General features: G+C 44.8%; 2 protein-coding genes across 3 annotated transcripts; both read left to right on the top strand.

Annotated features, from left to right (window-relative positions):
• The first annotated feature begins 4,767 nt into the window (after positions 1 to 4,767).
• Positions 4,768 to 6,787, top strand: LOC133928205 (S-type anion channel SLAH2-like). The gene is made up of 2 exons (XM_062374437.1): positions 4,768 to 6,240; positions 6,368 to 6,787. The coding sequence occupies exons 1-2, from the start codon at positions 4,768 to 4,770 to the stop codon at positions 6,785 to 6,787; spliced, it is 1,893 nt and encodes a 630-aa protein (XP_062230421.1).
• Positions 6,788 to 12,329: 5,542 nt separating this feature from the next.
• Positions 12,330 to 16,319, top strand: LOC133929501 (probable protein ABIL4). Of its 2 annotated transcripts, none has more exons than XM_062376274.1 (9): positions 12,330 to 12,860; positions 13,048 to 13,130; positions 13,760 to 13,910; positions 13,999 to 14,098; positions 14,195 to 14,278; positions 14,384 to 14,456; positions 14,571 to 14,623; positions 14,777 to 14,865; positions 15,903 to 16,319. In XM_062376274.1, the coding sequence occupies exons 1-9, from the start codon at positions 12,738 to 12,740 to the stop codon at positions 16,056 to 16,058; spliced, it is 912 nt and encodes a 303-aa protein (XP_062232258.1). In that variant the 5' UTR covers positions 12,330 to 12,737; the 3' UTR covers positions 16,059 to 16,319. The 2 variants fall into 2 exon arrangements, with proteins under 2 accessions (XP_062232258.1, XP_062232259.1); XM_062376275.1 differs by having other exon boundaries at positions 12,331 to 12,860; positions 14,571 to 14,605.
• The last annotated feature ends 111 nt before the right edge of the window (positions 16,320 to 16,430 follow it).

The following is a 16,430-nucleotide window of genomic DNA, read 5'->3' on the forward strand; positions in this document are numbered from 1 at the left end:
TTTAGCCGGCTACAAGCCTACAACTGGTGATGGCACGTACTGCTAGTAGTACTGGAGTATATACAGTTATACACAATTACTCTTGTCTTTTTGTGATTATTAAGTAGAATATCTCTTCAGAACGAATACAGGCTCGGTGATCTACATCAAGATCAACCAGTTGCTTTGGGCTTCATGAGAACAGAGGCTAGCTGCCCTCACGAACTTTTGACTCCGCTCTTGTCCCACTCTCCGGCGTCCGCGTCTATTGTCCTCTTCATTTTTCTCATCCCTCTCTCCCGTCTTTCAAGACTCGCATCACATCATATTAGGACTTGATGTGTGACGAGAGATTGTTAGGTTTAGTTTTACATTGGACATAGTATAAAAGGTGAAATATCTCTCACCTAAGCTAATCTTTTAGGTAAGTTGTTCCAGAATCTTGGTTGTGGTTTTGGTTGGGTTTATGTGTACAGTAGTCTCATTGAGATATGAGCTTAGGGTGTCGGCTCATGGGTATGGCGGGTTAGGATACGCTACTGTGTACTTTAATAAGTGGTATCAAAGCCTAAGATTAGTAAATTCAAAAAAATCTCTAGAGTTACACAGATTGTGTTTGATAGGAGATATTGACAGGGTCTGATATATGATGGGAGAGATTGTTGGATTTAGTCCCACATCAAAAATTGATGATGACAGAGTATTATGACATAAAGGTACATAGCTTCTGCTCTATCATGCTAGTCTTTTGAATTAAATTGATGTAAGACTTTAATCATGATATATAATTAGATCTGTACGTATAGTAGATTCATCAAGATCTGAACTATGAGGTGGGGCAAGTTGCTACCCGTCTAAGGTCATCTTCAGTAGTTATCTCAAATTTTCATCCTCAAAAATACTATTACAGTATCCCCTATCACTATTCCAGCATTACTTATTTTTTTTATCTCCAACAGCTACCATATTTTCTACCTTCTACTCTCTTTTTATCTCTCCGGGGCCGCTGTCAGCCTCGTGAGCAGTACAGCTACAGTGTTGCTGTACTGCACCGGATACCATTCTGCTGTAGTTGCTACAGTACGTGAACAGTACACCGTAAATCACTGTAGCAGCCGAATCTGCAAAAATGCCTCCTCTGCTGGAGATGCCTAACACATCACATCTCCAAGCCAAGCCTTCTCGCATACCTGGCGTCTATATAAACTCCTTCTATGGAGCAGCTCGAGATCGTCGTGCCCAGTTGGCGAGTGCTCTGCAAGCTTGTGCTATTTCTAGCTAGCTAGGCTTTCTTCACCGGAAGCAGTAGCTTCTAGCATATAAATATAGTATCTTCTCTCCCAGCAGAGCTTAGGCGATCGATCACTGCAGTCTTCAGCACGCCGGAGCTAGCGCCGTCTATTTAGCTAGCAGATTACGCAAGGTACGTTCGTACAGCTGTTTTGCATGGGGTAGCTTAAGGGTATTTCTAATGGTCAATATAGCTGCTATGAGGTATGAAGAGGAGATATGAAGAACTGTATTTACAAGTCATCTCGGTACCTCTTTTTTCTGTGAGATATGAGAAATTGTGAATAGCGGTACTCGTATAAATTTTAAAAAGTGTACTATCTCAATTAAAAAATAGTACCTATCTATAACCATTGAAGATGCCTTTAGCAGTGATCATCAAGAGCTTCTGTCTTTCAAATGAGGCTGCTATCTGCTATGTTATATATACTACTACTAGGGTTGTCAATGAGCCGAGCTCGAGCGAGTCTGTCCGATCAAGCTTGATGGGCTCGAGCGAGCCTACGATGGTGGCCGAGCTTAGGGATGGGTTCGAGCTCGGCTCACCTAAGCTCTATAACAGAAGAAACCTCGAGGAACAAGAGTTATGCTAATGTAGAGAGAACAAACATCATGCCAAATCAGTAGACTTGAGGATAATCCCTCCTTAACTACGTGAAAACAGATAAAAGAGGCATAAAATTAGTAGTGGGTCGTAATATAACTCGTCACTTATGTTAGAAGTGACGGGTCGCCATCAGTGATGGGTCCCAACTACGGCTCCACTTTTAACATAAGTGAAAGGTCATCCTAGAGAGTCATTAGTGACGGGTCAAATTTTGACCTATCACTAATGACCAGTTTGATACAACAGAGCAGAAAAAGGAATTTTAATTATTCAATCATTAGATGAATTAGTCAATCAGTTCGATGAAACATTAGATGTATTCGCCCATCAACTCATTAATTTTTTATGTAGTTATGAGAAAAAATAATTTATCCTTCATAATTTATCAATTATAAATCTAGCTACTATTAATTAAAAATAATAACTAATTGCATTTATTTGCATACCATAAAATATGTAGTAAAAGAAATAATGCACATTCAACAATTTACTTATATGGCAAATATGAATATAGCATGATGCTATAATTTTTTTTCTTATTTTTTCTCACCTCAACAGCACTAGAATAAAAACTATTATACATATCTGCTCAAGTTTGATATAAGGGGTGACGGCTATAGACACAAACACGTATTTTAAAAATGATGTAGAAACTTTTAAGGGTAAGAACTCAATCTTCTAAGCCATATTTGGTCTCAAAAATTCGCCAAACCCAATAAAGTGGGAAGAAATAGATGTAATTTTCACTGTAAATATCCATAGAGTCAAAAAAAAAATCAAAATCAGAGTATGTATGTAAAAGTTATGCCTGTTTTTCTGAGGGCATTTCAGGCCACTTATTTGAAACATTCGTTATATTGTTTGTTTCAATTCTGCAGCTATTTGGATCAAAGCGAATAGCTCAATTGAACTTTAATCTCATTCTCTGATTCTAAAACTTTAAATCGAATCATTAAAAATATTTTTATTCCCTTTGCGGTTAAGCTCTGAAACGATCTATAATTCAAATTGGTAACATAAACATATGTGACAGGTTATAACCGTGACCCGTCATGTATGACTTATTAGGTGACAGATTATGATTATGACCATCACCTATAACCTTGGGCAATAAAGCTTAAAAGGATAAAATATCCACTTCATATCATAACAACGTGATAGTTGAGTTGGTGAGGGGTTCGCGCGTGAGAGGTGATGGGTTCGATTTTCGCAGAATGCAAAGATTGATAATACTTTAAAAAAGGGTGTGCCTTATGGGGCATATGCGATGGACTCAAGCTAGCTCAGCTCTGATAAAGAAATATATTTTTAGACTTTTTTATTTTTAAAAAAGTGATAAATGTTCATCAAGTCATAAGTGTCGGATCACAACTTACGATCCGGCACTTATGAATTTCATTAGTGACATCGAAGACGGATCCTTATTCATCACTTATAACTAGTTATCAGTGACGTGTTCAGAGTGACAGATACGAGACTCATCATCCACGGCGGTTATCATCTGTCACTTATGGTATTTTTTTACATAGTGCTTTCCGATCCTTGCAACGTCTCTTTGGGTCTTGGGCTTTAGTGATAAATAAGAAAAATTAAGATCCTATGAACTTAGTAGGATGACAAAATTAAATAATAATAATAATACTCATCAACGGGAGCCTTATCAAGCTATTCGGTCCCGTTGTGAGGGTCGCGAACTTTTATCCAGGCTAAAGTTTGTCTCGTTTTGAGATTGAGGTCATGTTTGTTTTCTGTTTCTGCTTCTGCTTCTGCTACTGCTACTGGCAGAAGTCAGAAGCCAGAACAAATAGGGTTCTGGAGAAGTGGTTTCTAGAGAAGTCAGAAGCCTGCTTATGAGAAAAATAAACTAAAGCTGAGAAGCTCGCTGAGATATGCTTTTCTGAGAAGTTATGTGCTGAGAAGACAAAAATTTGTTGTAGAAGTCAACAGTCTATTTCGAAAAACAGCTTTTGAGACAAACCAAAAATACAGTTTTTCAGAAAAGCTCAAAAACAGAAGCTCAAATAAACAGACCCTGAGTTTGATCTCAAACTGGACGAATAAGTTGAACTCCAGTAGCTCTAGAGCTTCGAGCTTACAGGCGTAACTACTACTACTACGAATAACAATATGAGGTGTATATATACACTAGTAACTTCTCTGTAGCTTCCTATTATTTAAGCCGAAGCTCTCTGGTCTCAAGTCTCAAATACAAGTCAGCCTGGGACTGATATGTTGAAGTAGTGCGACTTTAGTTGTTTTATATTCGACTCAGTTGAAACAAATTTCTGCAAGGGAGCATGTTCTAACATGTATTACATTAATTGTCCTTAAAAAACATGTATTATATTAAGATTTCCCAGAATTTTCTTTAAAATACAAAAATGAACATACATACACATGTACATGCATGCATATATATACATACACACACACATACTTACATATACATACAACCTTATTAGAAATTGTCCCTAATCAATTAATTATCACAAATTGCATATAACCACAAACAAATGAGACAATATAGCATGGGAGTCTGAGCACCGCCACACGACCAGCGAGGAGGGGGAGCAGCCAAGCCGGAGCGCCACTGTCGCCAAGGAATTAGAGAAATTAGGGGTGAAGAGCGACACAGAATGGAGAATTTAGGATAGGGTTTCCACGGAACCGGTTGATGGTTTTTTAAATAGGGTTTTTATATTCCACTAAAAAAATTGACCGGATTGAATTTTTACGTCCCCATCGGTAAAACCGAAAATCAGGTTTACTGGATTTTCAGACCGATTTTTTCTTCCCTGTCTATATATGTGTGACCGCCGAGTTGACGACCTGCACACGTTCACGTACTGTTGATATATGCAGGCAATTTCAGCGACCAGCAGAGCATCCAAATGGCTGGGCTGGACGGCGTCAGGGGACGAGCATCGCCCGAGCCACTCCCGGTTCCGGTGCCGTGGGCTCCAGTTGCACTAGTCAGCTTCGTCGACGCTGCTGCCGCGGGCGCTTCTCCCATGATCGGACAGGGACAGGAGACCGCTGTTGATGTCGCCAGGAAGAAGGACGACACGGCGATGATCGGCGTAGCCACGGCGGCGCACGGTGACCGCGCTCACGTGCAGGTGGCGGAGATTCCATACGTCATCTCGTTCAGCGTGCCGGCATCCCCGTCGGGGCTGCACCTCGCGCAGCTGGGCGCGTGCGCGTCCATCAGCAGCGACGGCGACGTCGTCCACGTGGCGCCGTCGGCCGAGGTGAAGCTCGACTTGCACCACCCCGCCGCGGAGCCACAGCTGCTGAAGCGGGCGCGGTACCACTCGCAGCCGACGCTGACGATCAGGAGCGAGGAGCCGCCGCTGCAGCGGCAGCGCACGGTGTCACGCAGCGACAACACGCGGGACCAGCGGTTCGACCACTTCAAGACATTCGCCGGGCGCCTGGAGCGCCAGCTCTCCAACCTCCGCGGGATGCCGCAGGAGCCGCCCGAAATCGAGCCCGCCGAGTTCAAGATCTCCGAGGAGGAGACAGACAACGACGAGATCCCCACCGCCGACCGCTACTTCGCCGCCCTAGAAGGCCCCGAGCTCGAGACTCTTAGAGCGACGGAGGTGCCGGTGCTGCCCGCGGACGAGAAGTGGCCGTTCCTGCTGCGGTTCCCGATCAGCGCCTTCGGGATGTGCCTGGGCGTGAGCAGCCAGGCGATGATGTGGAAGACGCTGGCGTCGGAGCCGTCCACGGCGTTCCTCCACGTGAATCCGGCCGTGAACAACGTGCTATGGTGGGTCTCCGTCGCGCTGATGGGCCTCGTTTCCGCCACCTACCTGCTCAAGGTGGTGTTCTACTTCGTGGCCGTCCGCCGCGAGTTCCACCACCCCATCCGCGTCAACTTCTTCTTCGCGCCGTGGATCGCCTGTTTGTTTTTGGTGAAGGGCCTGCCGCGGCCGGAGTGGACGCTCCCCCACGTGGTGTGGTACCTGCTGATGGCGCCCATCTTCTGCCTGGACCTCAAGATCTACGGCCAGTGGATGTCCGGCGGCGACCGGCGGCTGTCCAAGGTGGCCAACCCGACAAACCACCTGGCCGTCGTGGGCAACTTCGTCGGCGCGCTGCTGGGCGCCCGGATGGGGCTCCGCGAGGTCCCCATCTTCTTCTTCGCCGTCGGGCTCGCCCACTACCTGGTGCTGTTCGTGACGCTGTACCAGCGCCTCCCCACCAACGTGCAGGTCCCCAAGGAGCTCCACCCGGTGTTCTTCCTCTTCGTCGCTGCCCCAAGCGTCGCCTCCATGGCCTGGGCCAGGCTCTGCGGCGAGTTCAACTACGGCGCCAAGATCGCCTACTTCGTCTCCCTCTTCCTCTACATGTCCCTGGTACGTGACACGTCCATAATTACGTACTAACCAGGTACAACACTTGGACACGTAGCATGCATGTTGATCCTTCTTCTTCTGATGCCTAGCTATTAGCTAATCCATGCACGTATATATGCATGTCCAGGTGGTGCGGATCAACTTCTTCAGGGGTGTCCGGTTCTCGCTGGCGTGGTGGGCGTACACGTTCCCGATGACGAGCGCGGCCGTCGCGACGACGCTGTACGCGTCGGAGGTGACCAACTTGCTCACGCGGGCGATGGCGGTCGGGCTCGCCGGGATCGCGTCCGTGACGGTCACCGGTGTGCTGGTGGCCACCATGTACCACGCGTTCGTACGCAAGGACCTGTTCCCGAACGACGTGTCCATCGCCATCACGCAGCGGCCCAAGCCCAAGTTTAGCAAGATCCTGGCGCACCTCCGCTCCTCCGGCTCCGACGTCAAGGAGCTCGTCTTCGCAGTCTCCAGGCACGGCGGCTCCGAGACCAACAGCGGCAGCGAGTTCCCCTTCCCGATGGCACATGGCCGTGGCAGAGCAGAGCCGTAGATCGATCAGTGACCCAGGGGCGGAGACAAGGGGGGCCAGGCCCCCCTATGCATATGCATGATGTCGTTTTACACCATATATACATATAAATTTTGGTTGCATACTAATTGACCTATGTACTTGTTTTCTGACTTGTGGCACTGAATTCTTTCTTGGCAACATCTCTTTTTATTGTGAAATAAGACCTGCTATTAATGTTGGTCTTTTATTGGTAAAACCAACACAAATCTCATGTTTTCTAGCCGAGCCGCATATAAAAGCTAAAGAACTTGAGAACTCATTGGCATATAAACTCATTTTTATCTATTATCTATGTTTTAAGTATTATATGTCTTTTTTGAACACAAAGTTACTACATATAGTTACTGTGAATGCATGTAACTGAGCGTTTTTTTTCTTACCAAATTTTATCAAGCTTAAAGCATTTGTCGTTAATAGTCATGATTCATGTTCTATTACTCTACTCTTTATTGATCTGAGCTCTAGTTATTTTCAACTATAGAGATTCTTTTAGCAACTCCTATGGTAAGCTATATCGAACTAGCAAAGACAATATCAGAACGTTGAATGGATAGATATCATCATCTATTATATGAAAGATCATACATTTTTTACTGTAGGAAAATTTATGTATGAATAAAAAAAGATGTTTTAAGCTGATTATGGAACATATATTCATCACGACACATGTATTTTGTTCTTCTAAAGAACAGAAAATAGATTAACCAATACTAAAAAAAATTATATTTTTTTATAAGTATCAATTGGACAATAGCTTTTAGAATCATTTCAAATTTGTCTCTTATTGGGCCCCGCTCCTGCAATGACCAGTCTGGTTTGTTGATTACTACCTCCCGATTACCTGTACAGGCTTCAGAGGAGTTCTTTGGTTGTTGATGATTGACAACCATAAATTTGGATAGATAATTCCTTGTAGGCATTGAAAACTATGTTTTTCCCTTATGAGCCATCTAAAATTTAAGCCCCTTTTTTGTCTTTGGATCATATTTTCTATCCCTTCTATTCCACTCTCATTACTACCGTCAAAAAGCCTCACCATTTTAGCATGGAAAATTGTCAAATATTCGTTCTAATACCCATTTTGCCCCTTTGTTTAATGACGATGTGGACTCCAAACCCTACTGGCTAACCATCCGCATCTCCTCACCTAGTCACTTGATCAATCCCCAAACCAAATCCCTAATTCGATCCCCCTCATCCGAACATCTGTAGTAGAAACATATCGTGAGAGAGAGAGAGGGCAAAGCGCCATGGAGCGACAACATTGAGAGCATTGCGAAATGCGTCCTCAGGCCAACAGAACGTGCTACTAGGGTTGAGGCGTCGAGAGAGGAGCATGGGCTGGAGCAAGGAGGGAGGGCATTTAGCGACGCTAGCAGCAGCAGGCCAGGAAGGATGGATTGAGGCGAACACTGACCAGATTGGAGCCGTGACGACGTTCACGGCCAAGCCCTAGCCGTTCTTGGCTTCCTACATAGTAAGTAGTCTTTTTGTTATGTTGATTTTTTTGGTTGTTGAGGTCTCATGTAGGATGCCTAGTAGGTTGTGATGGTGTGTTCATTCATAGGATGGACCCTAAACCGAGATACTTGCTTGAAATCATATTTGTTAGCAACCCTAAAAAATGCAGGAAGGAATTTAATTACTTTAGCTTCACCAAGGTAATAGATTTTGATATCTATAATTTCAAGGACTGTCGAGGAAATTGTGAATCAATACCCTCTTGGATATAATGAAGTAATGAGTGTTGCTTACTATGATGCTGGTAAAAAAAAACTTCCCACAAGTCAAAATATACCAAGAATTGCTTAACATATTTGCCAAACATGTTGACAACAAGTTAGTTCACATGTCAATTGCATACACTGACCCTAGAGAAGTTGTTCCTACACTGTATTCTAACCAATCATATTTCTTAAGTCATGTTTTTTAAAACACTCTATTATCATGCTTGTGAGGAAATTTATGACCAAAAGGTTGGGTTGGACCCTTCACCAAATAAGCTCTTTGAACATTTGCTCTAATATTAGGAAAAAATCCCTCAATTGATATACGGAGCCCTGGATCAGAAATAAGACGAACATCCGGGACAAAATTCCTAATACCTTCCACATCTTGTTCTGGCAGTTGTGCATTTTCAACAAGGACTTGCGTTTCTGCATCTCCCAATTCGGCTGCAACCCCTTGCACTTCTCCTTCTTCAGACACAACATCATTCACACTTTCATGTGTGCTTGGGCCTAAGCCACTGCCAGTCAATGAATTGCTACTAAAGAAGCTTTTCAAATCTACAAAATCATTCGATTAACTAATCAATAATCTATGTCTGCATAATTTCTAAAAGAATAAGACCACAATTAATTTACCTAAGCTTTTGTAGTGCTTGTTCCTCCCTAGTAGTCCCGGTGTAGGCGTGGTTGTGCGGCTCGCACCCGTGTTTGATGTTGCTGACACCGCAATCCCCGAAGACGGAGCTCCCAGTTCCAATCCATTTCCTCGCCCTCGCCCAGCACTGGAGCTCCCATCAAGGCCACTCAACGCTTGTCCTCGGTCGCGCCCTCGTCCGCTCCCACCACTAGCGTCCGCTGGAACGAGCCCGTGCCTGGAGCCGGAACCCAGCACACCACCTCCCTCCATGCTGGATTGCCGGTGTGCCAGCTACCCAGCTCGTCGGGCGGTCGGCGGATCGGGGCAACAAGTCGTCGGGGCACGGGGCAGAGCAGGCGGGCGGAGCGGCCAGCGCCCAGTAGGACTTTCCGCAGCAGCGGAGCGACCAGCAGGCAGACTGCAGGTGGGCGGCTAGCAGCCCAGCAGGGCGTAGGCAGGCGGAGCGGCCAGCAGACAGGCCGTAGGCGGGCGGCCAGCAGGCGGGCGACGGGCAACCAGTACGCCAACAGGCGGCCAGTAGGCGTGCGGTGCGGAGCGCCGGAGCGGCCGGGTTGTAGGCAGGCAGCTAGCAGGTAGGCGGGCGGCCAGCAGGCGAGTGACCTCTTCGGCGACAGCGGCACTAGGGGCTAGGGCGTCTGATTTTGGGGATCGATCAATTTTTTGGGGTAGACGGCAGTACTGGCAGCCGGCACTAGAGTCTAGACACACATAACTAAAGTCCAAAACAATATTATCATACTGGGCTATTGACTAACCGGCCCAACTACTTGGTTCTTAGCTTGTTAGGCCTATTGTGAATAGCCTGGCCTATACCCCTTGCCGGCTTGCCCATTGTGCCTGCTTCTTCAACCTCACGAAGTCACGAACAGACAGCAGAGTAGCAGACGTGTGGCGAACGACGAACCTAGTCACCTGGGGTTGAAGCTAGAGGAGAACCGGAGAAGAGGGGGGCTCCTCGGCCGTCGGCCCTCGCTGGAGGTAGGTAGGGTGGCCGTCCAACCTTGCCCTACTGGAAGGTTCGCCACTGGAAGTGGCGGCAAATTTGATCCAGCGTCAGAGAAGGGAAATGTAGATTTTGGATGGCACATAAGAGAAAAATATAGGTTCCAATGTCATACAGGAAATTGACTCTAAATTTGTATCCTTTGAGCGATTTCTCATGATAAGGATGCAATCTCGGGATAGAGAACGGCTTCAATTGAGTTTGTACCTTTTTTTTTTTTTTTTTTTTGCAACTTGTGAACCTTTCTATAGGGGTCTTTAATTCTTGGGCATCGCAACATGGTTTTTCCCAGTGACTATTTTTTGCAAGGTTTCTGCAGCATTTTCTTCCAAACGATTGCAGGTTGCTTCCTGTCCTCTGAAACCCTATTTTAAAGGAATATTTTCCTCTGAAAGTCTGAAACTAGCTCCGCCCTTTTTTTTGTGTCCGAATTAGAAGTTTTGAACTAGCTCGGCCAGTGGGCCTAAGTTTTAAGCCGGATGGCTGGAGTAGTTAGGATGGTTGGGCTTCCTTTTATCCCCAAACCTAATGTATTTGGGCCATTTGTTGACGACTTAGTGTTCCACATTCGATTGGGCCCATTTTACCATCTTTTGCGCCTTCTTTTAGAACATCTCTACCGTTCCCTAAAAAAAAGTCTCTCACTACAACTGAAATCTCCCCCGCTAGCCTGCTTTTAGAACATCTCTAGACAACAAGATAACAACTATATGTTACGAGAAGGAAAAGAGACAAACAGAAAGATCATTCAAGTATATTTTTTTTCGCAGACATTAGGAATCACTTGGAAGGGATGAAGATGAATCAACCGTACTTTTCACTGTTCCATCCATTCGCATGAATAACTGAGCTGAGACCCTGCCTTGTCTTAAAAATAACTGAGCTGAGACCTGCAGAAACTATTTCGGCATGATGATACAATTATGTTGTACTCCTATAAAAACTCTTATCAGTATCGATTTAAAATCATTATCAGCAATAGATTTTAAACCGACACTGATTACTCAGCACTGATATTTACTAACTATCAGTATCGGTATAGAACTGGTACTAAAAATCACTATCAATGTTTATTAGAGTTACCAACCGACACTGATAGTTGATCCCGATTTAACATTTTTCGAGCAAAAAACTTTAAAAAATTTCACGACCAAAGGCTGCTCACCATAGATGCGCGTGCGACTTCTCTAACCATCTCAACTATCATCCGTTCATGAGTATAGTAGCAAAGTAAATTATTTTTACATCTTCTGACCGAACGTTTGAATGACTATTAAAGACATCTAAATGTTCTTAAACGAAAAAGTTATCAACTACAAAGCTGTACATCTCGTCGAGTTCTACAATGTTCATATAAAGTTTATCTTCATCTGACCATTGCTGTAATTTTGTTATAATTATTTGGGAATTTAAATGACCTTAAATTAAAAAGTTTTGAACTACAAAGTTGTAGATTTCATCAAGAACTATAATTTTTATATAAAGTCTTTTCTCATCCGACTTCGTGTAAAAAAGTTGTGAATTTTTTAAGATAAGCTGTGACAGTAGCAATCATCAGTGACGGTTCGTGGCTAGAACCGGCACTGATACTTACTATCAGTGTGAGTCAGTGTCAGTTCGTGACTAGATCGGTACTAATGCAGTCACTATCAGTATCGTTTCGTGGTTGGAACCAACATTGATGTATCAGTGCCGGTTCCCGTCAATAACCGACACTGATAGTGACTATTAGTGCCGGTTCTTATTTTCTTAGTCGTTGTTCGCGCGGGGGAGTTTAAGAACCGGCGCTAATACGTCTTCAATAGCGTTTACTGGCACTAGGATATGTGTGTGTGGGGTTTTCTATAGTAGTGTTGTTTTTCAAAGCAGTTCATGTCGATCATATCATTAACACCAGGTTATTTTTTACTATTTCACTTTGCAAATAAAAAGATATCCTAGTGACAGTTTGTGGTTAGAATCGGAGCCACGAACGGATATTGATAGTAGTGCCGCTTTTTACCGTCGTTCATGTTGCTCAGATCACTAACACCGGGTTAATTTTTACTATTTCACTTTGGGAATAAAAAGATATCCTAGTGAAGACAGTTAGAAAAAGGCGATTAGGACAGCACTGCCACACAGTAGAGTATTCAGTCGGAGACGAAGGGAAGCAATCAAACCAGCGAAGCAGAGCGATGATGAGTGACCAATGATTCCCTCGCCAAATCGCAACCTCCACCGGCTAAAAACCAAGGCAAACCGCAAGATGGATTAACCGGCGGCTCCCCTCCGTCGCCGTCGACCCACCGCTGCGCTCGCTCTCCCCACCTCCGCGGACCACGGCCAACACAACACACGAGCTGGAAATCTCTAGTGGAATAGAACAGCAGCAGCAGCAGTGTAAGCGAAGCCGCCTTGGGTCAGCAAAGCATAGCTTCCCCTCCACTCCAGTGGACTGGTGGAGGCGGCACTTGCCTTGGCTTCCCCTCTCCGCTTCGTCCTCCCTGTCTGTTCCCCTCGCCAGCCACCGCCCGCCGGAACGAAAGAAAGCGACGAATGCAACCGCTTCGCCACGGCCCGTCGGCGGCCGTCGGCTGGGGCGGGGTCGCCGGAGCGGGCCCCACCACCGTCGACGAGGCCTCCATGGAGCGCAGCAAGAGCTTCATCAAGGCCCTGCAGGTGTGGTGCTTCTCCCTGGTTCCTGCATTCCCAGTTCCAACCCAGATCCCCCGCGCGCACATAAAAAAAGAAAGATTATTTTCTTCCTTCTTGAGCTATTTCTTTGATTTCTTTCGTGGATCCAGCCGGTCCTTGGGGCCCGGATTGTTGTTTTGCGGTTCTTGACAGTGGTGATGTGTGCGTGCAGGAGCTCAAGAACTTGCGGCCGCAGCTCTACTCGGCCGCCGAGTACTGCGAGAAGTCCTACCTCCACAGCGAGCAGAGGCAGATGTGAGTCAGATTTTTCCTGCTCCTGCATTGCCCAGTTCCAGGCATCTTCTTATTGCCACAAAGAGTTACTCACATCTTCTGCAGCGGCCATGGTTGCTCCTCGTACGATTGCATCTTGCATGCTATCTAGCTTTATTTTGTCATTTAGTATAGGGTCCGTCTGGATTGAATTGGAGCATTGGTGCAGCAAGTACTATGAGTAGCAACTACGTATCACAGGTGACGGCTATGGCACCTAAGCCAAGGGTAGCAACAGGTGTAAGAGACTTGATGTGGAGATGTGACTAGAAAACAAATTCCACTGGCTATAGAAGAATACAGAATTTTGGTATTTTGGAATTATCTGACATATGTCTGTGTACTGCGTACTTGTAATTCATTTATTCCAGAGCTTTGTAATCTCAATTTTGTCATTTCACTGTAATTCCAGTAAAAGGGGCCCTTTTCTATTTGACTGCGCAGAAGAAATTTCAGAGAGATGGAATGTTGCAAAAAAATTATGGATGGGTAGTGTACTGAATGTTTGAACTGGAAAGTGCAGTGTACTTTTATTTCATAACACGGCATATTTTTGTAGATCTAGATTTACTTCTAGTATTTTGACAACTTAACTTGTTAATTGACATCAGGCTGCTGGACAACTTGAAAGATTATGCTGTACGGGCTGTTGTCAATGCGGTTGACCACCTGGGCACCGTTGCCTACAAATTGACAGACCTGTTCGAACAGCAAACTCCTGAGGTTTCAAGTCTGGAGCTGAAGGTTGCACACCTGAACCAGGTATTACTACCTATCTATCTGTAATATATGCTGTATATCCTGATCATACCATGACAGGTAAAATACTGACCTATCCTCAACTCTATAGCAAATTTTCACATGCCAAATCTACATGGACAAAGAAGGCCTCAGGCAGCAGCAAATGATGGGAACAGACAGAAAACACCACAAGCACTATACCCTACCATGTAAGTGAATGTAAAACTAGGAGCTTACACACTGTTTTGAAATTACAAAATAAAAGGTGTTGAATTTTAACTCCCCATTTTTCTTTGCCAAGCTAGCTACTGGTCATAAAAGAACCCAAGCTCTTGCACACCAGCAAACAGACACTGATCAGGAATCAAAACCAAGACCTTATCCCTCAGGTGGGCCGTGGGCATTCTTATTTCCTCTCTTTACTCATGGTACACTTTTAATGCATGCTACTCACTATACTAAAGATAAAATAAATTTTCATTTCCTCGGTGCAGCAAAGACCCTTTCCTGGCATCTGGCATCAGAGAATAGCACTACAGCAAACGGAGCACATAAACCTACATTTGTGTAAGACTTCTTCCAGTTTTATTCAGCTTTGTGTAAATGCCTTCTTGTTCATTTGTTAATGCAATGGGGGTTATGTACTTGTGATCTAACTTGCTGCCGTCTGCTTTTGTGCAGCCTTGGGGACACAGTATCGTCTAAACTTGCATCAGGTGGTTTAAACCTTCTGTGTAAGCATACTGCTATTTAATTTCTTAGAGGGCATGGAAGAACACGAATGTGATTTCACAATTGATTTGCACATATTTGCTAACAGCAAACCAGTTTTCTGACTAATTTATGTATATAAATCGAATGTTCCATCTGAATTTCTGATGTTTCAGGTAAGGAGCGGTCTGCCTCTCCTATGCGCAGGCCTCTGCAATTGAATCGGAGCACCAGTTCTGATGCCACACAAAAGGTTGGCACTAAGGTAAGTTATAATATGATACAAGCCTAACGTGACATGATAATAAGTTAGAGGTGCATTACCCTCATCCTTGAGATCTATGTCATACTTCTGAATCTTTTAGGTGCCGTTTGGATGAATGGTGGGATAGGGACAGGGAAATAAGAAGGGTTATTAAGCTGTGGGTTTGGAAGAAGGATACGAAATTCTAATACTATTTCCATGTTTGGGTATGTTGGGTTTCGGTTTGAGATTGAAACTCGAAAGGACCAAAATGCCCATGCATCTCTGCCGAACAAATCAGAAACACAAAACTCGATCACTTCTATGGAATCGAGCAACATTGCCATGGGCCATGATAACATCTTGTAGCTTCCATTGGACCTTTACTATGACACGGGGCAAGAATTGTAGACAAGATAAGCTACAGGTAAAAAAAGGAGCAAATCTAGGCACAAGTAGCATGTCACACAGCAGCGGGGGTTGACGGCTGACCACATCCTCGATAACCCACGCCAAGCCCCTTCGTCGACGCCCATGGAGCTCCGCGCTAGCAGCTCAGGTGTGCCTCCCCAGCCGTATTACCTGTGATGGGGATCGAAGCGAGGTGTCGTCTCAGCATGCTAAATGCTTGGATGAGCGACTGGACGAGGCTCTGTTACTGCTGTGGGAAGGTACGCCCTCTCATCCTCTGCACAGCGTGCGCTTGCCTAGCGCTTTCCGCATCGGACAACGATGGATTCAGATGATGAATGTGGCGAGGGCTCGGAAAAGACGAGGAATAGGGTTAATTTGGTCCACCACTTATTTCCAATCCATAACCCACATCTCGCTAGGATAAAATCGGTGGGATAAGAGATCTCCATATCCCACTCCCGGACCTTCTTCTTTTCCCAAACCCTTCAACCAAACATTGGATTAAACTCATCCCACCCGCCATTTCCCATTCCCACCCCTCATTTCCCATAATCCAAACGGCACCTTAGTTAAAAAGGTCTCGCACTGCATATTTCGTTCTTTATGACAAATTTATATTTAACAAACCATGTCATTGTTTTCAGAACCAATTCGGTGTAAAGGATTTGTCATCATTTCATTCTTTCGACAACCCTAAAGGACGTGCAATCCAAAAGGCTCCTGTTGGCGCTAAAAGCATGCTAGGGGCTCTCTTTATCAAGCATAAATCAGCGAAGATGAAAAAGATCGCAGCTCGCTGATTAGGTCACATGCAGGGAGCTTGATATTGTACATCTAACCTTTTGCATCCGTGTTCGGTATGCTAGTGGTTAGAGCTGAATGCCTATTGTCGTTTTCATTTCAAAATCTGTATTATGTCATCTTGCCGATTACCCAAGTGTAATGGTTTCATATCAACATATACGAGCATGCTCGCCGTGTAATTCTGCTTGCTTATAGCTTCAGTTTTGAAGCATAAAATAAAATGCATACTGGAAATAGCTTTCAGAGTTGCCAGATTATCTCTTCTTTTCTGGAACTACTACAACATCGAACTCGGTCACTGAAATATGCTGTAAGGATATTGCTGTGATTAACTGTACCTCCTGAAGATAATAGATAGTCTGGTCCAT

Source organism: Phragmites australis, chromosome 9 (assembly GCF_958298935.1).
Source record: "Phragmites australis chromosome 9, lpPhrAust1.1, whole genome shotgun sequence".
NCBI lineage: Eukaryota > Viridiplantae > Streptophyta > Magnoliopsida > Poales > Poaceae > Phragmites > Phragmites australis.

Excerpts from the sequence above, each read along its gene's own strand:
- LOC133928205 (XM_062374437.1), top strand. The coding sequence starts at position 4,768 with ATGGCTGGGCTGGACGGCGTCAGGGGACGAGCATCGCCCGAGCCACTC. Across the intron at positions 6,241-6,367 it reads TCTTCCTCTACATGTCCCTG|GTGGTGCGGATCAACTTCTT; the intron begins GTACGTGACACG and ends ATGCATGTCCAG.
- LOC133929501 (XM_062376274.1), top strand. The coding sequence starts at position 12,738 with ATGCAACCGCTTCGCCACGGCCCGTCGGCGGCCGTCGGCTGGGGCGGG. Across the intron at positions 12,861-13,047 it reads GCTTCATCAAGGCCCTGCAG|GAGCTCAAGAACTTGCGGCC; the intron begins GTGTGGTGCTTC and ends GTGTGCGTGCAG. Across the intron at positions 14,866-15,902 it reads CACAAAAGGTTGGCACTAAG|AACCAATTCGGTGTAAAGGA; the intron begins GTAAGTTATAAT and ends CATTGTTTTCAG.